The following is a 15,283-nucleotide window of genomic DNA, read 5'->3' on the forward strand; positions in this document are numbered from 1 at the left end:
ACAGTTGATTATTTCTCAAAACCCAGAATATTTATGGAATAGAATATTGTTTAGATTGTGGGTAGTGATTGATAAGGTTGTTTAGGTAATTAGTTATTTTCTTCTTAGCTCAAAAAATATTAAATTAATGGTAAAACTCTAAGTAATTGTGAAAATAAATAACTTAAAGTCAATAACTTTATTGGATAGACAATAAATAATTTTTTAAAATCTCAAATTTTAAAAACAAATAATGTTTATTCTTTTATATATATAAGCTTGTAAGAAATAAAAAAAAGGTTTTGAACTCTTTATCTCAATAGTTTAGTGGGTATTATATCATTTGAACATTATCTTTTTTAATATTACATGATATACAATTTTGAATTTGATTGGTTGTTACTGAAGTTGATACCTCAACAATTTCATATTATTTGGGTTCAATTAATAGAAAACCAAATATATTAATTCTAATATCTTAATTATAATATCTAAGCATATCTTTTTTTAATTAGGTTCAGATAATTGTCGAAATCAAATGTTCCGGATGGAGCACATCACCGCCGCCCCTGCCTTGTAATGGACTTAAAGTCAATAACTTTATTGGATAGATAATAAATAATTTAAAAATATCTTAAATTTTAAAAACAAATGATGTTTGTTTTTATATTTTATGATGATTAATACTCTGAAATATATATATAAATTTCCAAGAAATATAAAGTTTTGAATCCCTTATCTCAATAATTTAGTAGATATTTATATTTTTTGAACCTTGTTCTTTTCAATAATCAATAATAAATGATATATCATCTTGAATTTGATTGGTTGTTAGTAAAGTCTGATATCTCAAAAATTTCATATTATTTGGGTTTAATTAATAGCTAAACCAAATATATTAATTTTGATATCTTAATTATGATAACTTATCATATCTTTGTTTAATTTAGATTTAGATGATTGTTCCTTATGTGTTTTAAAAGCACTTTTAAAAATTTTTAAAATTTTTTATTTACTTTAAATTAATATATTTTTAATGTTTTCAAATCATTTTAATGTATTGATATTAAAAATATTTTTAAAAAAAATAAAAAAAAATCATTAACATATATTTTAATACAAAAAATACAATCACAATTTAAAAACAACCAAATCGCCACCCCTGCGCGCCTTGTAATGGACTTTCTCAAATCTTGAGCATTTTGCATGTCAGTCTTTTTCCTGGCTACCGTGAAGATTAAAGAGTTGAAAATTAGAACCCAAACCAATAATTGCAAATAGAAACAATAATGCTCACTGCAAGCAAGTGTACTCGCATCAGCTTGCATGCCATGATGATCAAGAAAGAACCTTTGCCCAACATAATATGCCCTAAGTCTTTATCATGTTGTTAGTTGATTTCCTGGGACCAACCAAATCATGCTTTCTAATTCAATGAAACTTTGCGTGCTGGGAAAAAACCTGGTTTCAGCTTTACTCAATCTCCATGTTGAAAAAGTTTTACGTTTGTGAAGCAGGCGGGAAATGCCATTATGTCTCAACTTTATTTGTTCCCTTCTAGTTCACTAGCCTCAAGTTTTACGGGAGATGGTCTCTACGTTTCTAAAAAAATGCTTTTTAAAAAAATTTAAATTTTTTTATTTTTTTATTAACTTCAAATTAATATATTTTTAGTGTTTTTAAATCATTTTGATGTGCTGATGTTAAAAATAATTTTTAAAAAATCAAAAAATATTATTGGTATACATTTTGACACGAAAAGCTATTTAAAAAGCAACCGTAATCACACTGGCAAACAAGTATTAACCTATTCTTTTCTGAAGCCCCCATGGAGCTTTTTTTTTTTTTTTTAGCACATATGTTGCTTGTATTTAAAACTAAAATATTAAAAAAGATTAATTGTAAATTTTTTAACTTTGTAAATTATAATTATCAAATATAATGATACATTTAATAACATATTATTTCCTAACAAATACATATATACATTTTACATAAAGTATTTATGTTATTACTAGAAAAAAGTTGAAGATGTGATTTTTAATTTAATATAGAAGATGGATATATTAAAGTAAAGAGAAAAATTAAATTTCCTGTCATCTAAAATTCTAAGAGGATAAGATTTTCAACTTTGAGAGTAATCGAGTGACCTAGCTAGAGCATACAAAATCTTAACGCACTTGGAGATTTTTTTTTGAGTTGCCAAGCGGGAAAGTGCTTGACTTTTGATTAATTGCTTTTCCTCAGAATAATCTCCAGTGTAATTTTACCCCTTTATTCCATAAAACACTATTTTCCTTTAGTAGCTTTACAATTAATGTTATTCAATCTGATCAACTCGGAAACCTTTTAGATTTAATTTTAGTTGAGTTTTATATTAAAAATAAATCAGAGTTGACGAAATCAAAACCAATCAACTTGAAAAATTAGCCCAGATAAAGTTGATTTAAAAAAAAAAAGATTTGAGAATAACATTCATTATGGCTTTATCAATCAATTTAAATTAAAAGAAAAAAGAAAAAGGAACAAGACAACAGCAACCGACATAACTACCTATCATGATGTTCGAAAGAGCAAGATCTTCCGAGCCCAACAAGAAAATGGGGGTGAAAGGATTCACGGCAGAGGGGAGGTGGTGCTGTAAAAAGCAATCGATTGCCATTAATGAGAGAGCCACCAACCACATGCATGCAAAAGACAATATATTATGGTCTGTCCAACCCTCCATCATTTGCATCGTCGTTCACATGCCCTCTTCATTAGGAAAACTTTATGATTTACGAATAATAATTTATTACTCCACCCACCCACTGAATTATAGCCCTACCCACATTTTTATTGACCTTTTCTCTGGCCTTCAAGTGCAAAGCAATAAAATCCCAATAGCCTTCTTATTTATTGCCATCCCTTTCCCTGTAGCCTGTTCTTGAATCCGTACATGAAAAGATGCAAGAAATCGCCTTTCCAGACAGAATAAAAACTATTCATTGGCCTCATTTGTGATTGTTTGAGGATTGGTGGCCAAGACAGGACTTAATTTGGTATTTCATGGATTTCCCATCGCAAAAGACACAACCACAATGCTCTTGTCAACGACAAACAACCAGCCCTCGGAGCCAGATTTGAAAACCAAAAAAAAAAGAGCTATGATTTGCTCCCTCGTCTTCATCCATCTTTTCCAAATTCCAGTTTGAACTTAGCAAAGAAAAGCCTAGCGGCTCCAATGGTATGTTCAAAAATGTAAATAAAAAGCTCCGATGGTCATTGAGTATTTCAAACCCTGTTCCCATTCATGGCGCTGAATTTGATTCCAAGCAAAATGAGATGCTGGGGCCTAAGGGAAAACGAAAGAATAATGGAAAATGAGCATAGGACATTTGATGCTTTTAGATGAAGAGTGAAGAGCAAGCAAATAGTCCTTGAAAGGATGCATAATGTGCCAGCTATATTACGAGAATCATCCCCGGTGATGATGTATCGGACACCAATTTGGAGCAACTTTAGCTTCCGATGGAAATGTTTTGCAGGTGTAATTCCCCAATTTGTTAAAACGCTTTGAATTTTTGATTGAAAAACATAAACAAGATATAAAGTTCTCTTTTCTTTTTTTACAAAGAAATTTTTTTCTCTTTTCAGATTTAGGAGCGACCAAATTATAGTCTTTGTTATTTTGATTTTTTTTAATTGATAAAATTAAACCCTTTTTAGCAACACTGAGCATTAAAATGAATATCATAAACACATCACAGCAACCAAAGCACAACACATTATAAGGTTAATTGTACTGTAACTATAATTTGTGATGCTTCCAGCAACTAATGTTTACATGTTTACTGAAGGATGTCATACAATTTTATTTGCAGTTTGCCCTCGAGCAGCGTTCGTACACACTCATATACACTGGGCGGCATCGTAATTGTCACAGTATTTGAGACGAGGCGTGAGGAGGAGGGTGTTTCATGTAATTGACGGCTGAGAATATGAATTGCGTTTCACACTCTCTTCGACACGAGTGGTGGCATCTGTGAGCACATCTGTTGTCCAATCTCCTTCAAGTCTTCCTGCAGATAACAAGTGATAAATCATTGAACATGACAATTAGTGTTCACATGGAAGTAGCATAGAAGAGAGGCACATTTTGTCTGTTATTTGGCTAAACAGATGAGAAAACTGTTCAGATAAATGGACAGAGGAAAGTGGAAAGCATTTGCCTATTCCCAAATCATCAGATTAACAAGATTATAACAATTTACTCTACTGATTGTAGTATGAAGTATGAACGCAGAAACCACAATTTTCAGCTTGGTATGCATGAACAAAGAGAGGGTCATCCAAGGTAACAACACAGACGAAGACGACTCCTCTGAAACAGAGGGCTTCAAAAACAAGTCGTAAAAAGCAATCAAAACCATCAACTATCACGGTAGGATATTCTCACTTCCAGGGTAAGAAGCAATAGCTACATTAATGATGTTCTTTACAGTTAATGTTAATGGCAACTGTAAGCACATTAAATCAATCTGGCTTCCTGCTGATAAATAGCAACTTGCAGCAACATTAAAATCAAGGCATATGCAACTAATAATTCCCAATGCTCGGGGTAAAGAATTTTCAATTACCCAGGCTACCATTCTTGAAAAGCTGAAGAGGACCCTACAAGTTTTGCATAACCCAAAAGAATGAATGAGGCAAGGCATTTCTTTTTTCTTTATTTTAGAGAACCTTATCACACATTTGTTAAAAAACAACGGAGCACTTTACTAGGTGTTAAGCAAGCCAGGAACTAGATTGTGTCTGTTGAGCATAGTGTCCACCACAACATCAACTTAGATTGGGAGTGAATTGACAAACAAAAAGAATCAAATTTTGAAATAGCAAACCATCATGCAATTTCAACATGAGATTCACTGAGAAAGCATTTACAGGATAAAACTCGTTATCAATTGATTGTTTCCTAACACTTGAAGGAAAAGGATGCAATAATTAAGCAAAAATTTACAAAGATGTGGCAACTAGATATCCAAATAAACCAAACCAAGGTAGTCTCCAAAACTTTCATGCGTTATAACTACAGTTGGCATCATCACATATTCCCTGATATATCATCTCGGCAACCTCTGAGCAACATATGTCCCCAATATTTTGAAAACCACATATGATTGATGATGACATAGTCTATGGAAATCTTTACTAACATACTAAAAGGTGAAAAAAAATTTTTTTTTACAGAATGCAAGTTGATTACAGTAAGATACATGAAAATAAGCTTTGTAGCATGAGTAAGCATCCTCCTACCCCTACATATTGGACATCCTCTTATTAAGCTGCATAGCTGTTTGTGGTATCAAGGACAAAAAAAATCCAGAAGATGCAACATCACAGCCATCCATTAACTGGAAAGTGGGTGACAAATAACAATCATGTGATAACCATGTGTTATAGATTCCCTTATTAAAGGGTTAAATGTGAGCAAATGCACTTGTTACTTTACAATCATTCCCATAATGGATACGTGTTTATCAGCCAAACTACATAATGAAGTAGTAATGAAAAGAACAGGAAGCCTCACCATGCGCACTGATTCTTCGGTTCTTATGTGTGTATTAGAATGAGCAAGCTTGGATTCAAAAGGAGTCCTAGACCTCACTTCTCTGAACTCCCATTCCTCACGAGTAAGCATCCTAATTGTGGACCAACTGAATTCTTAATTCTGTGCTTCCATCATTTCTTGTTAATCATCAGACTTGAGTTCAATTTCCAAAAAAAAAAATCAATCCAATTAATTCAGAAATCAATAAAATCCAAAACCAATCAAGATTGGAATGTCACGACATTCCATCATGAGTAGCTTTGCAAAGAGTGCAGTTCCAAAAACAGTGAGAATCATGGGCATAGTTGCAGTGTCAAGAAAATGACATGGATTCTGGAACCTGGACAAAAATGTCGTCCCTTTTTTTAGATTTCTTCTTTGACCTCGTTTTCTCCAATTCCGTGATTATTCTCTTCAATGTTTCTGTGGGACCATCATGAGACACTGTTGTATGCAATTGTCCCCCACATGACATAACTACTTTCCTAAGCCCTAAACCAATAGCATCATACATCATTTTTCAAAACCAATCACGCAAATGATTCAGCGCTAATTGAATTGGAGAGAGAGAGAGAGAGACCTCCACTGCAGTGAGCTCAAGTTTTTCTTAGGGTTTTAATGATCTGAGAAAGAGAGATGTAAGGGAAGGAGAAAAGTCTGATAAAAATTACAAAATATAACAAAATTCAACAATTCTCACAAATTCATCACCAAAATTTATCAATTACAAAAAAATTAGATAGTTTGACAAATTTTGACAAAATTAATCAACATACATTCTCACAAATCACATAAACCCTAGTTAACGTAATTGATCAAATTCTCATCACATTCATCAATTAACACAAATTCTTATTAATAGTCACATATTCTCATCAAATTCATACCTAATTGATCTAAATTCAACAAAACCCTATTTCACGAAATTTATGCCTAATGGAAGAAATTTATCAACTCAATTGATGTAATTTATACATAATTAACATTATTTATATCTAATTGGTCTAACTTCAACTAAACTCTATCCTAATTAAATAAACACTCAATCAACAAAACCCTAATTCATGAAATTTATGCTTAATTGAAGTAATTTATGTAATTTTTACATAATCAACATCATTTATACCTAATTGATCTAATTCACCAAAACCCTAATTATTAAATTCCTGCCTAATTTAAGTAATTTATCAACTCAATTGATGCAAGTATACCTAATTAATATAATTTAAACTTCAATTGATCCAAGTTCAACTAATCCCTAAAATAACAAAATAAACCCTAACCCATAATAACCAAATCACAACCAAATTCATAAAATTAAGAGTGGGAGATAGAGTGCTAACCTTAAATTATTGAAGAGGGGGTGACGAATGTGGTGGAGGTGGTGGTGAGTGAAGGAGAAGGGGGTTGCTGGTTTTTGTGGCGAAAGGAGGCAAGGAGACAAGGAGGCCAAGAGGTGAGGAAAGCTCACGATGGAGACAGGGAGGAAGGGGTTGTTAAAAATAGATCAAATGTTTGCACCAGTAAGAGTGGTGCAACTAGGGAATTTTTTTGTTGCGCCGCCTGAGAGTGATGCAATCAAGAAAATGTGTTGGTTCCCCATTTTTTTTCTCTTGCAATGGTAGTTCCCAAAATACTTTTGCTGACTATAATATTTTGAAAAAAAAAAAAAAAAAAATAAACTCAAACTTTCCATATCTTTACTTTGCTTGGCCATTTTTTTACAGTATATATATCTATATAAAGAGAGTTGAAGCTCACCTAACATATTTATCGACTAAACCTAACCCTAAAATCGACAAAGACAACCCTCAAAAACACATTACTCTCAATTTTCACAAGTGCAACTTAATCAACCCTAATCACAAATCAAGAAACACCCTTTCAACTGGAAGCAAATTAGTTGTTCTTAAGGAAACTCATGCTTTGTTTAGAAAGCAATACAAATCTAGACCTAACACTACTTTTGAATAAACCATGATGGATTGAAATATAGTAAAAAAAAAAAAAAAAGAGTTCAAATACTAACCTTAGAATGGAATGCCAAGTTCAAAGCCTTCAACTCAATGTTATAACCTTCAAGCCATGTGGCTTTACAAATACCATACATCAACCTCTAATCAAAATCAAACAAGAATAGCTCCATTCCTTTGAAAATACTTAATACAATATCCCTTTTTCCCACAGGCAATCCAAAAAGCTTGTAATGATAGCAATCCTATTTTGTTTTGGAGCTACACGTAAATATCATCCTCATAATCTCATTCTTCTTTTTCATCATTTTACTTGAAGTTTATTCGTCATTTGTACTATTGGCAATCCTTGCATTCCCAACCCTTGAAACTACCTTCTTCCTTCCCCTTTCCCCTTTTCCCTTAAGGTGTCTACTTTTTTCCTAGGATTTGCCATCATGAGTTTTTTATCCTTCACCTTTTGCTTTCTCTCTATTATCAATGCCATCCTTCAAATATTCTCTCATTTTCACCTCCAACAACTAGACTATCTTATTCATTAAGCTCCTCTACCTTATCTTTTGCCTCATTTTCAATGATTTCTTCATTCATCAATCCATCCTCATCCTCTTCATTGGCAGGTTCTATCTTCTTTACCTGCATTAACTACATTCTTTTTTTTTTTTTGTAAGATCTTCCTTCCATTCACAACCAAGAATCAAAATTGATTCTTTTGCATTCATCAAGCTAGTGAGGATGAAAGTCTCTCAATTTCTACATTGTAACTCTTATTGTTGTCAATTTTTGACACAAAGCTAGGAGTAAGCTCATCTTCCATACCATCCATATTGTATCCTTGTATGATACATAGCACTCATCAAGTGTAGATCTTGGCAAACCTTAAAAAGTCAAAGGTATTTGAAAAAAAATGACTTCAACTCAAGACATGCCTATCACAGTTTAGCTTCTCACCAAATGAGGAAGCTCATCTTCCATACCATCCATATTACATAGCACTGATCAAGTATATATCCTGACAAACCTTAAAAAGTCTAAAGTATTTGAAAAAATGACTTCAACTCAAGACATCCCTGTTACATTCTAGCTTCTCACCAAATTGAGCACATTTTACACAATTTGGTAAAATCATTTCTTTCTTGTATCTCATCCGATATGCGCATAACCTTAAATCTTGCTCTGCAAAGAAAATGACTTGAGCTCAAGACATACCTATCACATTCTAGCTTTTCGTATATCCCACATTTATATTACCATCCCACATATTTGGTAGAATCTGGGTTACCCCAAAATGTGGTAAATTGGGGCATGCTTATTTTATATAAATATAAGTGGGGTGACAAATCATGCTGGTGGGCCATGTTCATATCGCATCAACTAAGTATTCAGATAAATCAGTCACTCCAAAATATAAAACTGTTCGGTTAATTATGTAAAAGCACTTAAGAGAGAATGAGCTATTTATTGTAACACAACACGATTCCTATGTTCCTTTAAATAAAATGGATTCATCTCAGATTGAGACAATCATTTAACACTAAAAATAGGCCAAACCCAAAACTGCTAATTTCATGTCAGGTTTTCAGTAACATTAGCAAGCAGGTTTTGTGATGTATTGCAAACTCTTACAGCCATCCAATGGTGGCCAATCCCTTATATTATTATTGCAGTATGGCATAAAAACATAAATTGCAAAGGCAATGCAGCCATGTTATTTTTTATGCATAATGATATCATGATTCTTGCTCCTAATATAGCACGGGAATGGAGAAGGGAAAGAAATGTTTTGGGTTAATGAAATGGTTATTCAACAAGTCATAGATGAGCAGAATAAAGTCTCTAGCTTATTTGCGGATTAGAAATTAACAATTTCAACACATGGATGCTCTATAACATCAGAAAAGGAGAATTCTAACAGCTTGGGGAGCTATGGGAACTCTTAAGGCAAAGTGCTATGGCAGTGCAAAAAATCAGCCTAATGCATACAGAGTTAAAGTAATTCTAAAATTTTGGAGTAGGAAAGTTTTCCTGGCTTCCCTCTGGTGTGTTCCTCCTCACATGTCTTTAAAGGTGTCGTCTTTCTTCCTTAATAAAATACTTTTTCAAAAGAGATGAAGAAAACTCGTACAGAGTGCTTGCTGCTAATTCTTTGAAAACATAAAATATAAAGCATAGAAACCAATGATTACCCCAAAGCTTTTGATGGTCTATGATATCTTCTAACAATGCTTTCGCTCACGGCAGTTTCCAAGAAGAAGAAATTTATTAAAGCATGACACGATATAATCGCTTAAGTTAAATAAAAAGCTGATGAATCTCCACATGTCGAGACTGCTACTGAATAGAATATCAACAATCACTACATCTGATGACAACCTAACAGCTATGAATTACCCAACCACCTGTCTCCCAGCATACCCGCTGTCACTGCAAGAAATATATCTTTACAACTGAGAATATAAAATCGGAAAGGACCCGATTTACAAACTACTGACTATATTTTCATTGCTCAATATCGGACACATTAAAATGTTAAATATTAAATAAAGAGGACTCACCAGGTTTCCTCTGCAAAACCTCAAAATCAACTCGACGAGCAGAGACGCAGAGAGAGAGAGAGAGAGAGAGATTGTTTGCAGCTCAGCTGCAGGGGATGCTTAGCTTTCAGGGGGTTCTTGTACGTTGGGCCTTTTCTTCTTTATCAGGGCCCTAGTAGTTTAGGCTAATGACTCTAACTGGGCCTCGTGAGGCCTTTTTAATCACTTGATTCATAATTGTTGGATGAGGTTAGCCAGATCACGACTGTATTTTTAATGGAATTTCATGAACTCTGTTTCAAGCATCGTTGTTTCAAACAACGTGAAAAAACAATCATCATATAGGTAAAAAGTATGGAAGCCATGGTGGAACAAAAATATTGTGTTTACACTGTTCATTAGTTCGTATAAAATTGATCTGCTATTCTTGCCAATATCCCAAGAATCATAAAGAGAGAGCATGAAGTTTGAACCATGCAGAGTATATAGAAATCCATGAAGTTATATATCATCATGTGGCGGTCATCGAAGAGTGTTTTTTACATTTGGATAAATGAATCATATAAATTCACCAGTTTGTAAAACTATATAGTTCGATCAATCTATCGTGTACAGGGTGCACATCAACTGCAGAGCTGAGCGCACAGCTGCTGAACCTTGGACAGGTCGTCAGCAGACAAATAATACAGGTTGCTTTTCCCATTGCTCAAGCACGTCAAGTTCAGTTGATTTCCAAGTTGAGACGACTGGAAAAACAACACGTACATGGCTTCAACAGAGGTTGCTGATAATAATTGTATTCAAAAGATTTAATTGCACAATGTTCAAGGATGAAGGCACAATACACCAGAGCATTAACACGCATTGAGGAATGTGATGCAGTAAGCTATTTTAGGAAAATAAAATATTTTCCTCAGTTATTTTTATTTCTTCCTTTTCTGTTTAGTAGTTTTTTTTTTCCGTATCTTTATTTTTTTTATTTTATATTATTATCTTTTTCTAGTTTTTTACTATTTGAAGTAATAATTTTTCTATTTTACATTTCCTATTCATAATCAATAGAGTTTTATAGTTTTTTTATACATAAATGGCTATAATAACTTTGACAATTGAGATTAAATAAATAAAAATTGAAATATTTTGGGTATTTCTTGTAGTTATAGTTGTTCTTAATCTTTTTTAACTTGTAAGAAACCTATGTTAACCTTTACTTTACTTATGTATGCATCTATTGATATTGAAACCCAACAATTCTTCATTGTAGTTGATTGTTAAGTATTGTTTGAATAATCATGACTAGAAAATATTGAAAACATGACATGCTCACGTGTGGAAAAGGGTAACGGAGGTTACCCTCAAGAAAAAAACATCCAAAACTAATGTGTTATTTTCATTAATTATTATTATTGAAAACCTTGGTGATTGGATATATAATTAGGCAGTCTACACAGTCAGCTACCTCAATTGGGTAGCTCACATTGATCCCTGTTGAATTAGCCCAACAAAAGAGATTAGCTCAAACATCCTTACACAAAATGTTTTGTGGTGAAGGATATTTTCTGACTAAGATATGAACTTGGGGGCTAATTCTTTTAACCGGGGCAGTTTTCTCGGTTATTTTTTTTTCAGTTATTTTTTTTATTTTATATTATTATACTTTTCTAGTTTTTCTTATTTGAAGAAATATTTTTTTCTATTTTATCTTTCTTATTTATATTACTAGGGTTTTATAGTTTTTCATATATAAAGGATTGTAGCATGAATAAAAATTAAATATTTTGAATATCTTTTCATAGTCATGTTGTTCTTAATATTTAAAAATGTCAACTTTCAATAAATTTTGTTATCCTTTGCTTCCGTTTGTGTCCGAGTTAAAATGCCACTTGAGCACCAAGATAACATACATACAGTTATATGTGTGGGTTATAGTTACCTGACAATAAACTTGCCGAGACTTGCAGCTCCATAATGAAGTAGGAACGCAGCTCAAGTAATGACACCAAGAACAATGATCATTCACATTAACTCCTCGAAGGAGTGCAACCATCCCAAGAGTAAATCTGAAATAATTGCATCACGCCTGTTAAGAAACCTTCTACATATAAAGATGCCATATATATATATATATATATATATATATATATATATGAAGGCAAAATGAAATTTCTCAAGATGATGTCCTCAAATGAACCATTAAGTAGAAGATCAATAACATAACTAGTAATGAGTTGTCTCATCATTTTGTTGTAACATAATTGGAGACCAGGCATGGTAATAATCAGATTATAGGAAACAAATAACTTTTCTATCAAATTAACAGTCTCTTTTGTCTTGAGTAAAATATTTTACAAAAAAAATGTTATTCAGATTTTCCCAAAATATTTTTTTTTTTAAATTCTATATTTATTTTCCATGAAATATTTTACAGAAGAATTAATCAATGAAAAATATTTTACAGTCAAATTTCAAACTAAGTTTATTTACTAAAAAATATTTTTAACTTATAAAATTTCATAAAATATTTTACAAATATTAATACACTTACAATATCATTCAATTATTTTAATCACAAATTTCATCTCACTAGCATGACCACCATCACCTCCTCTTCAACCACCACCATCCCACAATCATTTACTCTTCAACCATAATTATCATCCCACCACCATATCTTCTTATATAACCCCTTCTCTTTCACCAACACTTCCATCTTAGCACCGCACCATTTCCTCCTCCATTATCACTATTGTAAAATATTTTTCTATTTTATAGGAAAATAATTTACAAATCAAATATTAAAAAATATTTTACATGTCAAATATATTTTATTTATGAAATATTTTACGTAAAACAAACAAATCATTAGTCTCACTCATCTAATATAGCGCATAGACTATAATACAAAACCTCCGTGAATCATAGAGATGCAACCACCGAGAGTTCAACATGCAAATATCGAACTCCAAACAGCAAAAATTAACTTACCCAGTGATGATTACTATCAGAGATACAACCCACAATACATACTGGTACGCCTTGTGTTTAGATTTAGCTGGAGGTGCAATGTATCCTGGAGGACATGCTTTTTGGTTGATCCACTTAAACTGGGGGCGAATTAAGAACACAAAGCCCAGAAAAAAGCCAGAGAGAAATCCTCCAATATGAGCATAGTTGTCCACATGTGGGAGGAGTCCAACCGCTAGATTTATTGCAATGATGCAAAGGAGAGTCGTCAGTGCTGCTGACTGCACACAAAAATCTGCAAGCATAAGACAATTGGGCCACATATGTAGCAAACTTCAAAGCTGAAATCTTACAAAAACCCCGTTTTATTCAGGGTAATCAAAAGTACCTTATTTGCGTATATGGTCCAGTTCGTAATCAGCTCTGAAAGCATGCCTCCTAGTAGACCAAAAAGGGCACCGGAGGCACCAACAGATATACCTGTCTGAATAAACAAAGCCGACAACAAACTCCCACCAAAGCCAGAAATGACATAGACCAAACCAATTCGAACTGTAATAATGGTGATTGAAAGAATAAATTATAATTTTGAATTATGAAAGTATAACTTAAGAACGAAGTGAAGCAATTTCATTTATTAGCTCAGGCATTCTTTCTCAATGCTTGTTATTTCTTTTTACATTATCATCCTTCATAAAACTCATCACGCACAATTATTGAACATCTGTGATTAGAATCCATTAAACTGCTATAGAGAATTCCTAGCATATGACTGCAGTCATCAAGCAATTAAAATAAATAATTCATTTCGAATTCTTGGTACTGTAAACACGTAGAATCATCAGTGACATTCCATGGATAAAACCCCAAGATTTTCACAATAATTCCTTCTAAAAGTTTTCAGCTCACACCAGGAAACAGCACAAGATTAAGATATTTAACAGCATTCAAATTTAGTACAGTACACACAATTATGTTCTGAACTCGTCAAAAAAGTCAGGTGAAAATCCAATATGCTCTATGTTTCCTGTGCCGCTAGACCCCCAAGAAAGAATCAAAACAAGCAATTTGTTTCCACAATTAAATGCAAAAGGATACAGAATTAATTCGAGATTATCTTAAGCAAATTCTCAAACACATGTCCCTTGAAAAAGTTGTAATCTTCGTAGAAACTTGTCGGCTAAAGCAGACAGATATATGATTTGAACAAAATTAACAACAGAGGCAAAATACGTACAGAACCCAAATTCTTGCTCAAGACGAATTCCAATTAGGAGGAGACTCAACATGTTGGCAACCACATGGAAGACTCCAGCATGTAGCCATATGCAAGAAATGAGACGCCAACTCTGGTGCTTATTCACCACTCTAGCCACGTCAAGAGCTCCCATCTTAACCAAACTGCAGAAATAAATAAACAAACCAACAAATCCATTCTTGATTTTAATAAAAACCCAAAAATATCAAGCCAGCATCGTGATCAATAATAATGCTTATAATATGGAGGGGGCTCACGTTGAAGAGGAGGGGCCAAGAAGGGGATTTTCTTTGAGAGGCTGAAAGGAGAATCTGCCCAAAGAAGGAGCAACACAAGAGCCAGAATTGGTGGGGCAATCATTGACATACATGACAGCAATAAAGACAGCAATGTTAGCAACCACAAATAAGGGGACAAGCCATGGCACCCATTTCTTGAAAACAGATTTGTTCTGGTACGGTGGTGGTGAGCCTACATTGTTTTCCCGCCTTTGATGTACCTTAATCTCCACAATGTCGTTCCCTGCGCCCTCCCTCCCCATCAACACTCTTATCTTTCTTGAATTGAATTATCAGTTATTTTCATTCATCAGAAAATCGACATGGTTGGTAGGTGCAGATGGAGAGAGGGAGAGGCTGGGACCGGAACGATGGGTTTTGGCTTTTATTGCCGTAATGTTAGAGGAGGAATTTAGTTAATTAGGAGCGTAATTAATGATAATTGGTTTGGGTTTACCTGTTTCCTTTCACTAGTTTTTTTCTTCTTTCTGTTCGGTTTTCATTTCTTCAGGCAGATTTGTCTGTTTTTTTTTTTATTTACATTTTTTTATTTCTTAATAAATTAGGATTTTGAGTCTTAAATTTTATTTTTTTAGAGATATTATTATTTGACCAGGTTATAAAGAAACTGGTTGACTTGACTGGTATAATTTATCAAAAATCTTTTTTGTTTTTTTTAATAATATAATTATTCTCTCATTCTCTCA

General features: G+C 33.0%; 1 protein-coding gene across 4 annotated transcripts; it reads right to left on the minus strand.

Moving 5' to 3' along the window:
• Positions 1-3,693: 3,693 nt before the first annotated feature.
• LOC118028023 (RHOMBOID-like protein 1) lies at positions 3,694-15,069 on the minus strand. 4 transcript variants are annotated; one of them, XM_073405795.1, is made up of 8 exons: positions 14,556-15,069; positions 14,278-14,441; positions 13,429-13,592; positions 13,062-13,321; positions 12,010-12,136; positions 10,098-10,822; positions 9,729-9,960; positions 3,694-4,040 (listed from the first exon to the last, which is right to left on the minus strand). In XM_073405795.1, the coding sequence occupies exons 1-6, from the start codon at positions 14,837-14,839 to the stop codon at positions 10,700-10,702; spliced, it is 1,122 nt and encodes a 373-aa protein (XP_073261896.1). In that variant the 5' UTR covers positions 14,840-15,069; the 3' UTR covers positions 3,694-4,040; positions 9,729-9,960; positions 10,098-10,699. The 4 variants fall into 4 exon arrangements, 3 of the variants coding, with proteins under 3 accessions (XP_073261896.1, XP_073261893.1, XP_034887421.1); XM_073405792.1 differs by having other exon boundaries at positions 9,729-9,966; XM_035031530.2 differs by lacking the exon at positions 9,729-9,960.
• Positions 15,070-15,283: the final 214 nt, after the last annotated feature.

The sequence above is a fragment of the Populus alba genome, chromosome 1 (genome assembly GCF_005239225.2).
Source record: "Populus alba chromosome 1, ASM523922v2, whole genome shotgun sequence".
Lineage (NCBI taxonomy): Eukaryota > Viridiplantae > Streptophyta > Magnoliopsida > Malpighiales > Salicaceae > Populus > Populus alba.

Coding starts and splice junctions, on each gene's coding strand:
- LOC118028023 (XM_035031530.2), bottom strand. CDS start 14,839: ATGGGGAGGGAGGGCGCAGGGAACGACATTGTGGAGATTAAGGTACAT. Junction 14,442..14,555: donor CTTGGCCCCTCCTCTTCAAC/GTGAGCCCCCTC, acceptor TTATTTCTGCAG/TTTGGTTAAGATGGGAGCTC. Junction 13,322..13,428: donor GGACCATATACGCAAATAAG/GTACTTTTGATT, acceptor TTTTGTGTGCAG/TCAGCAGCACTGACGACTCT.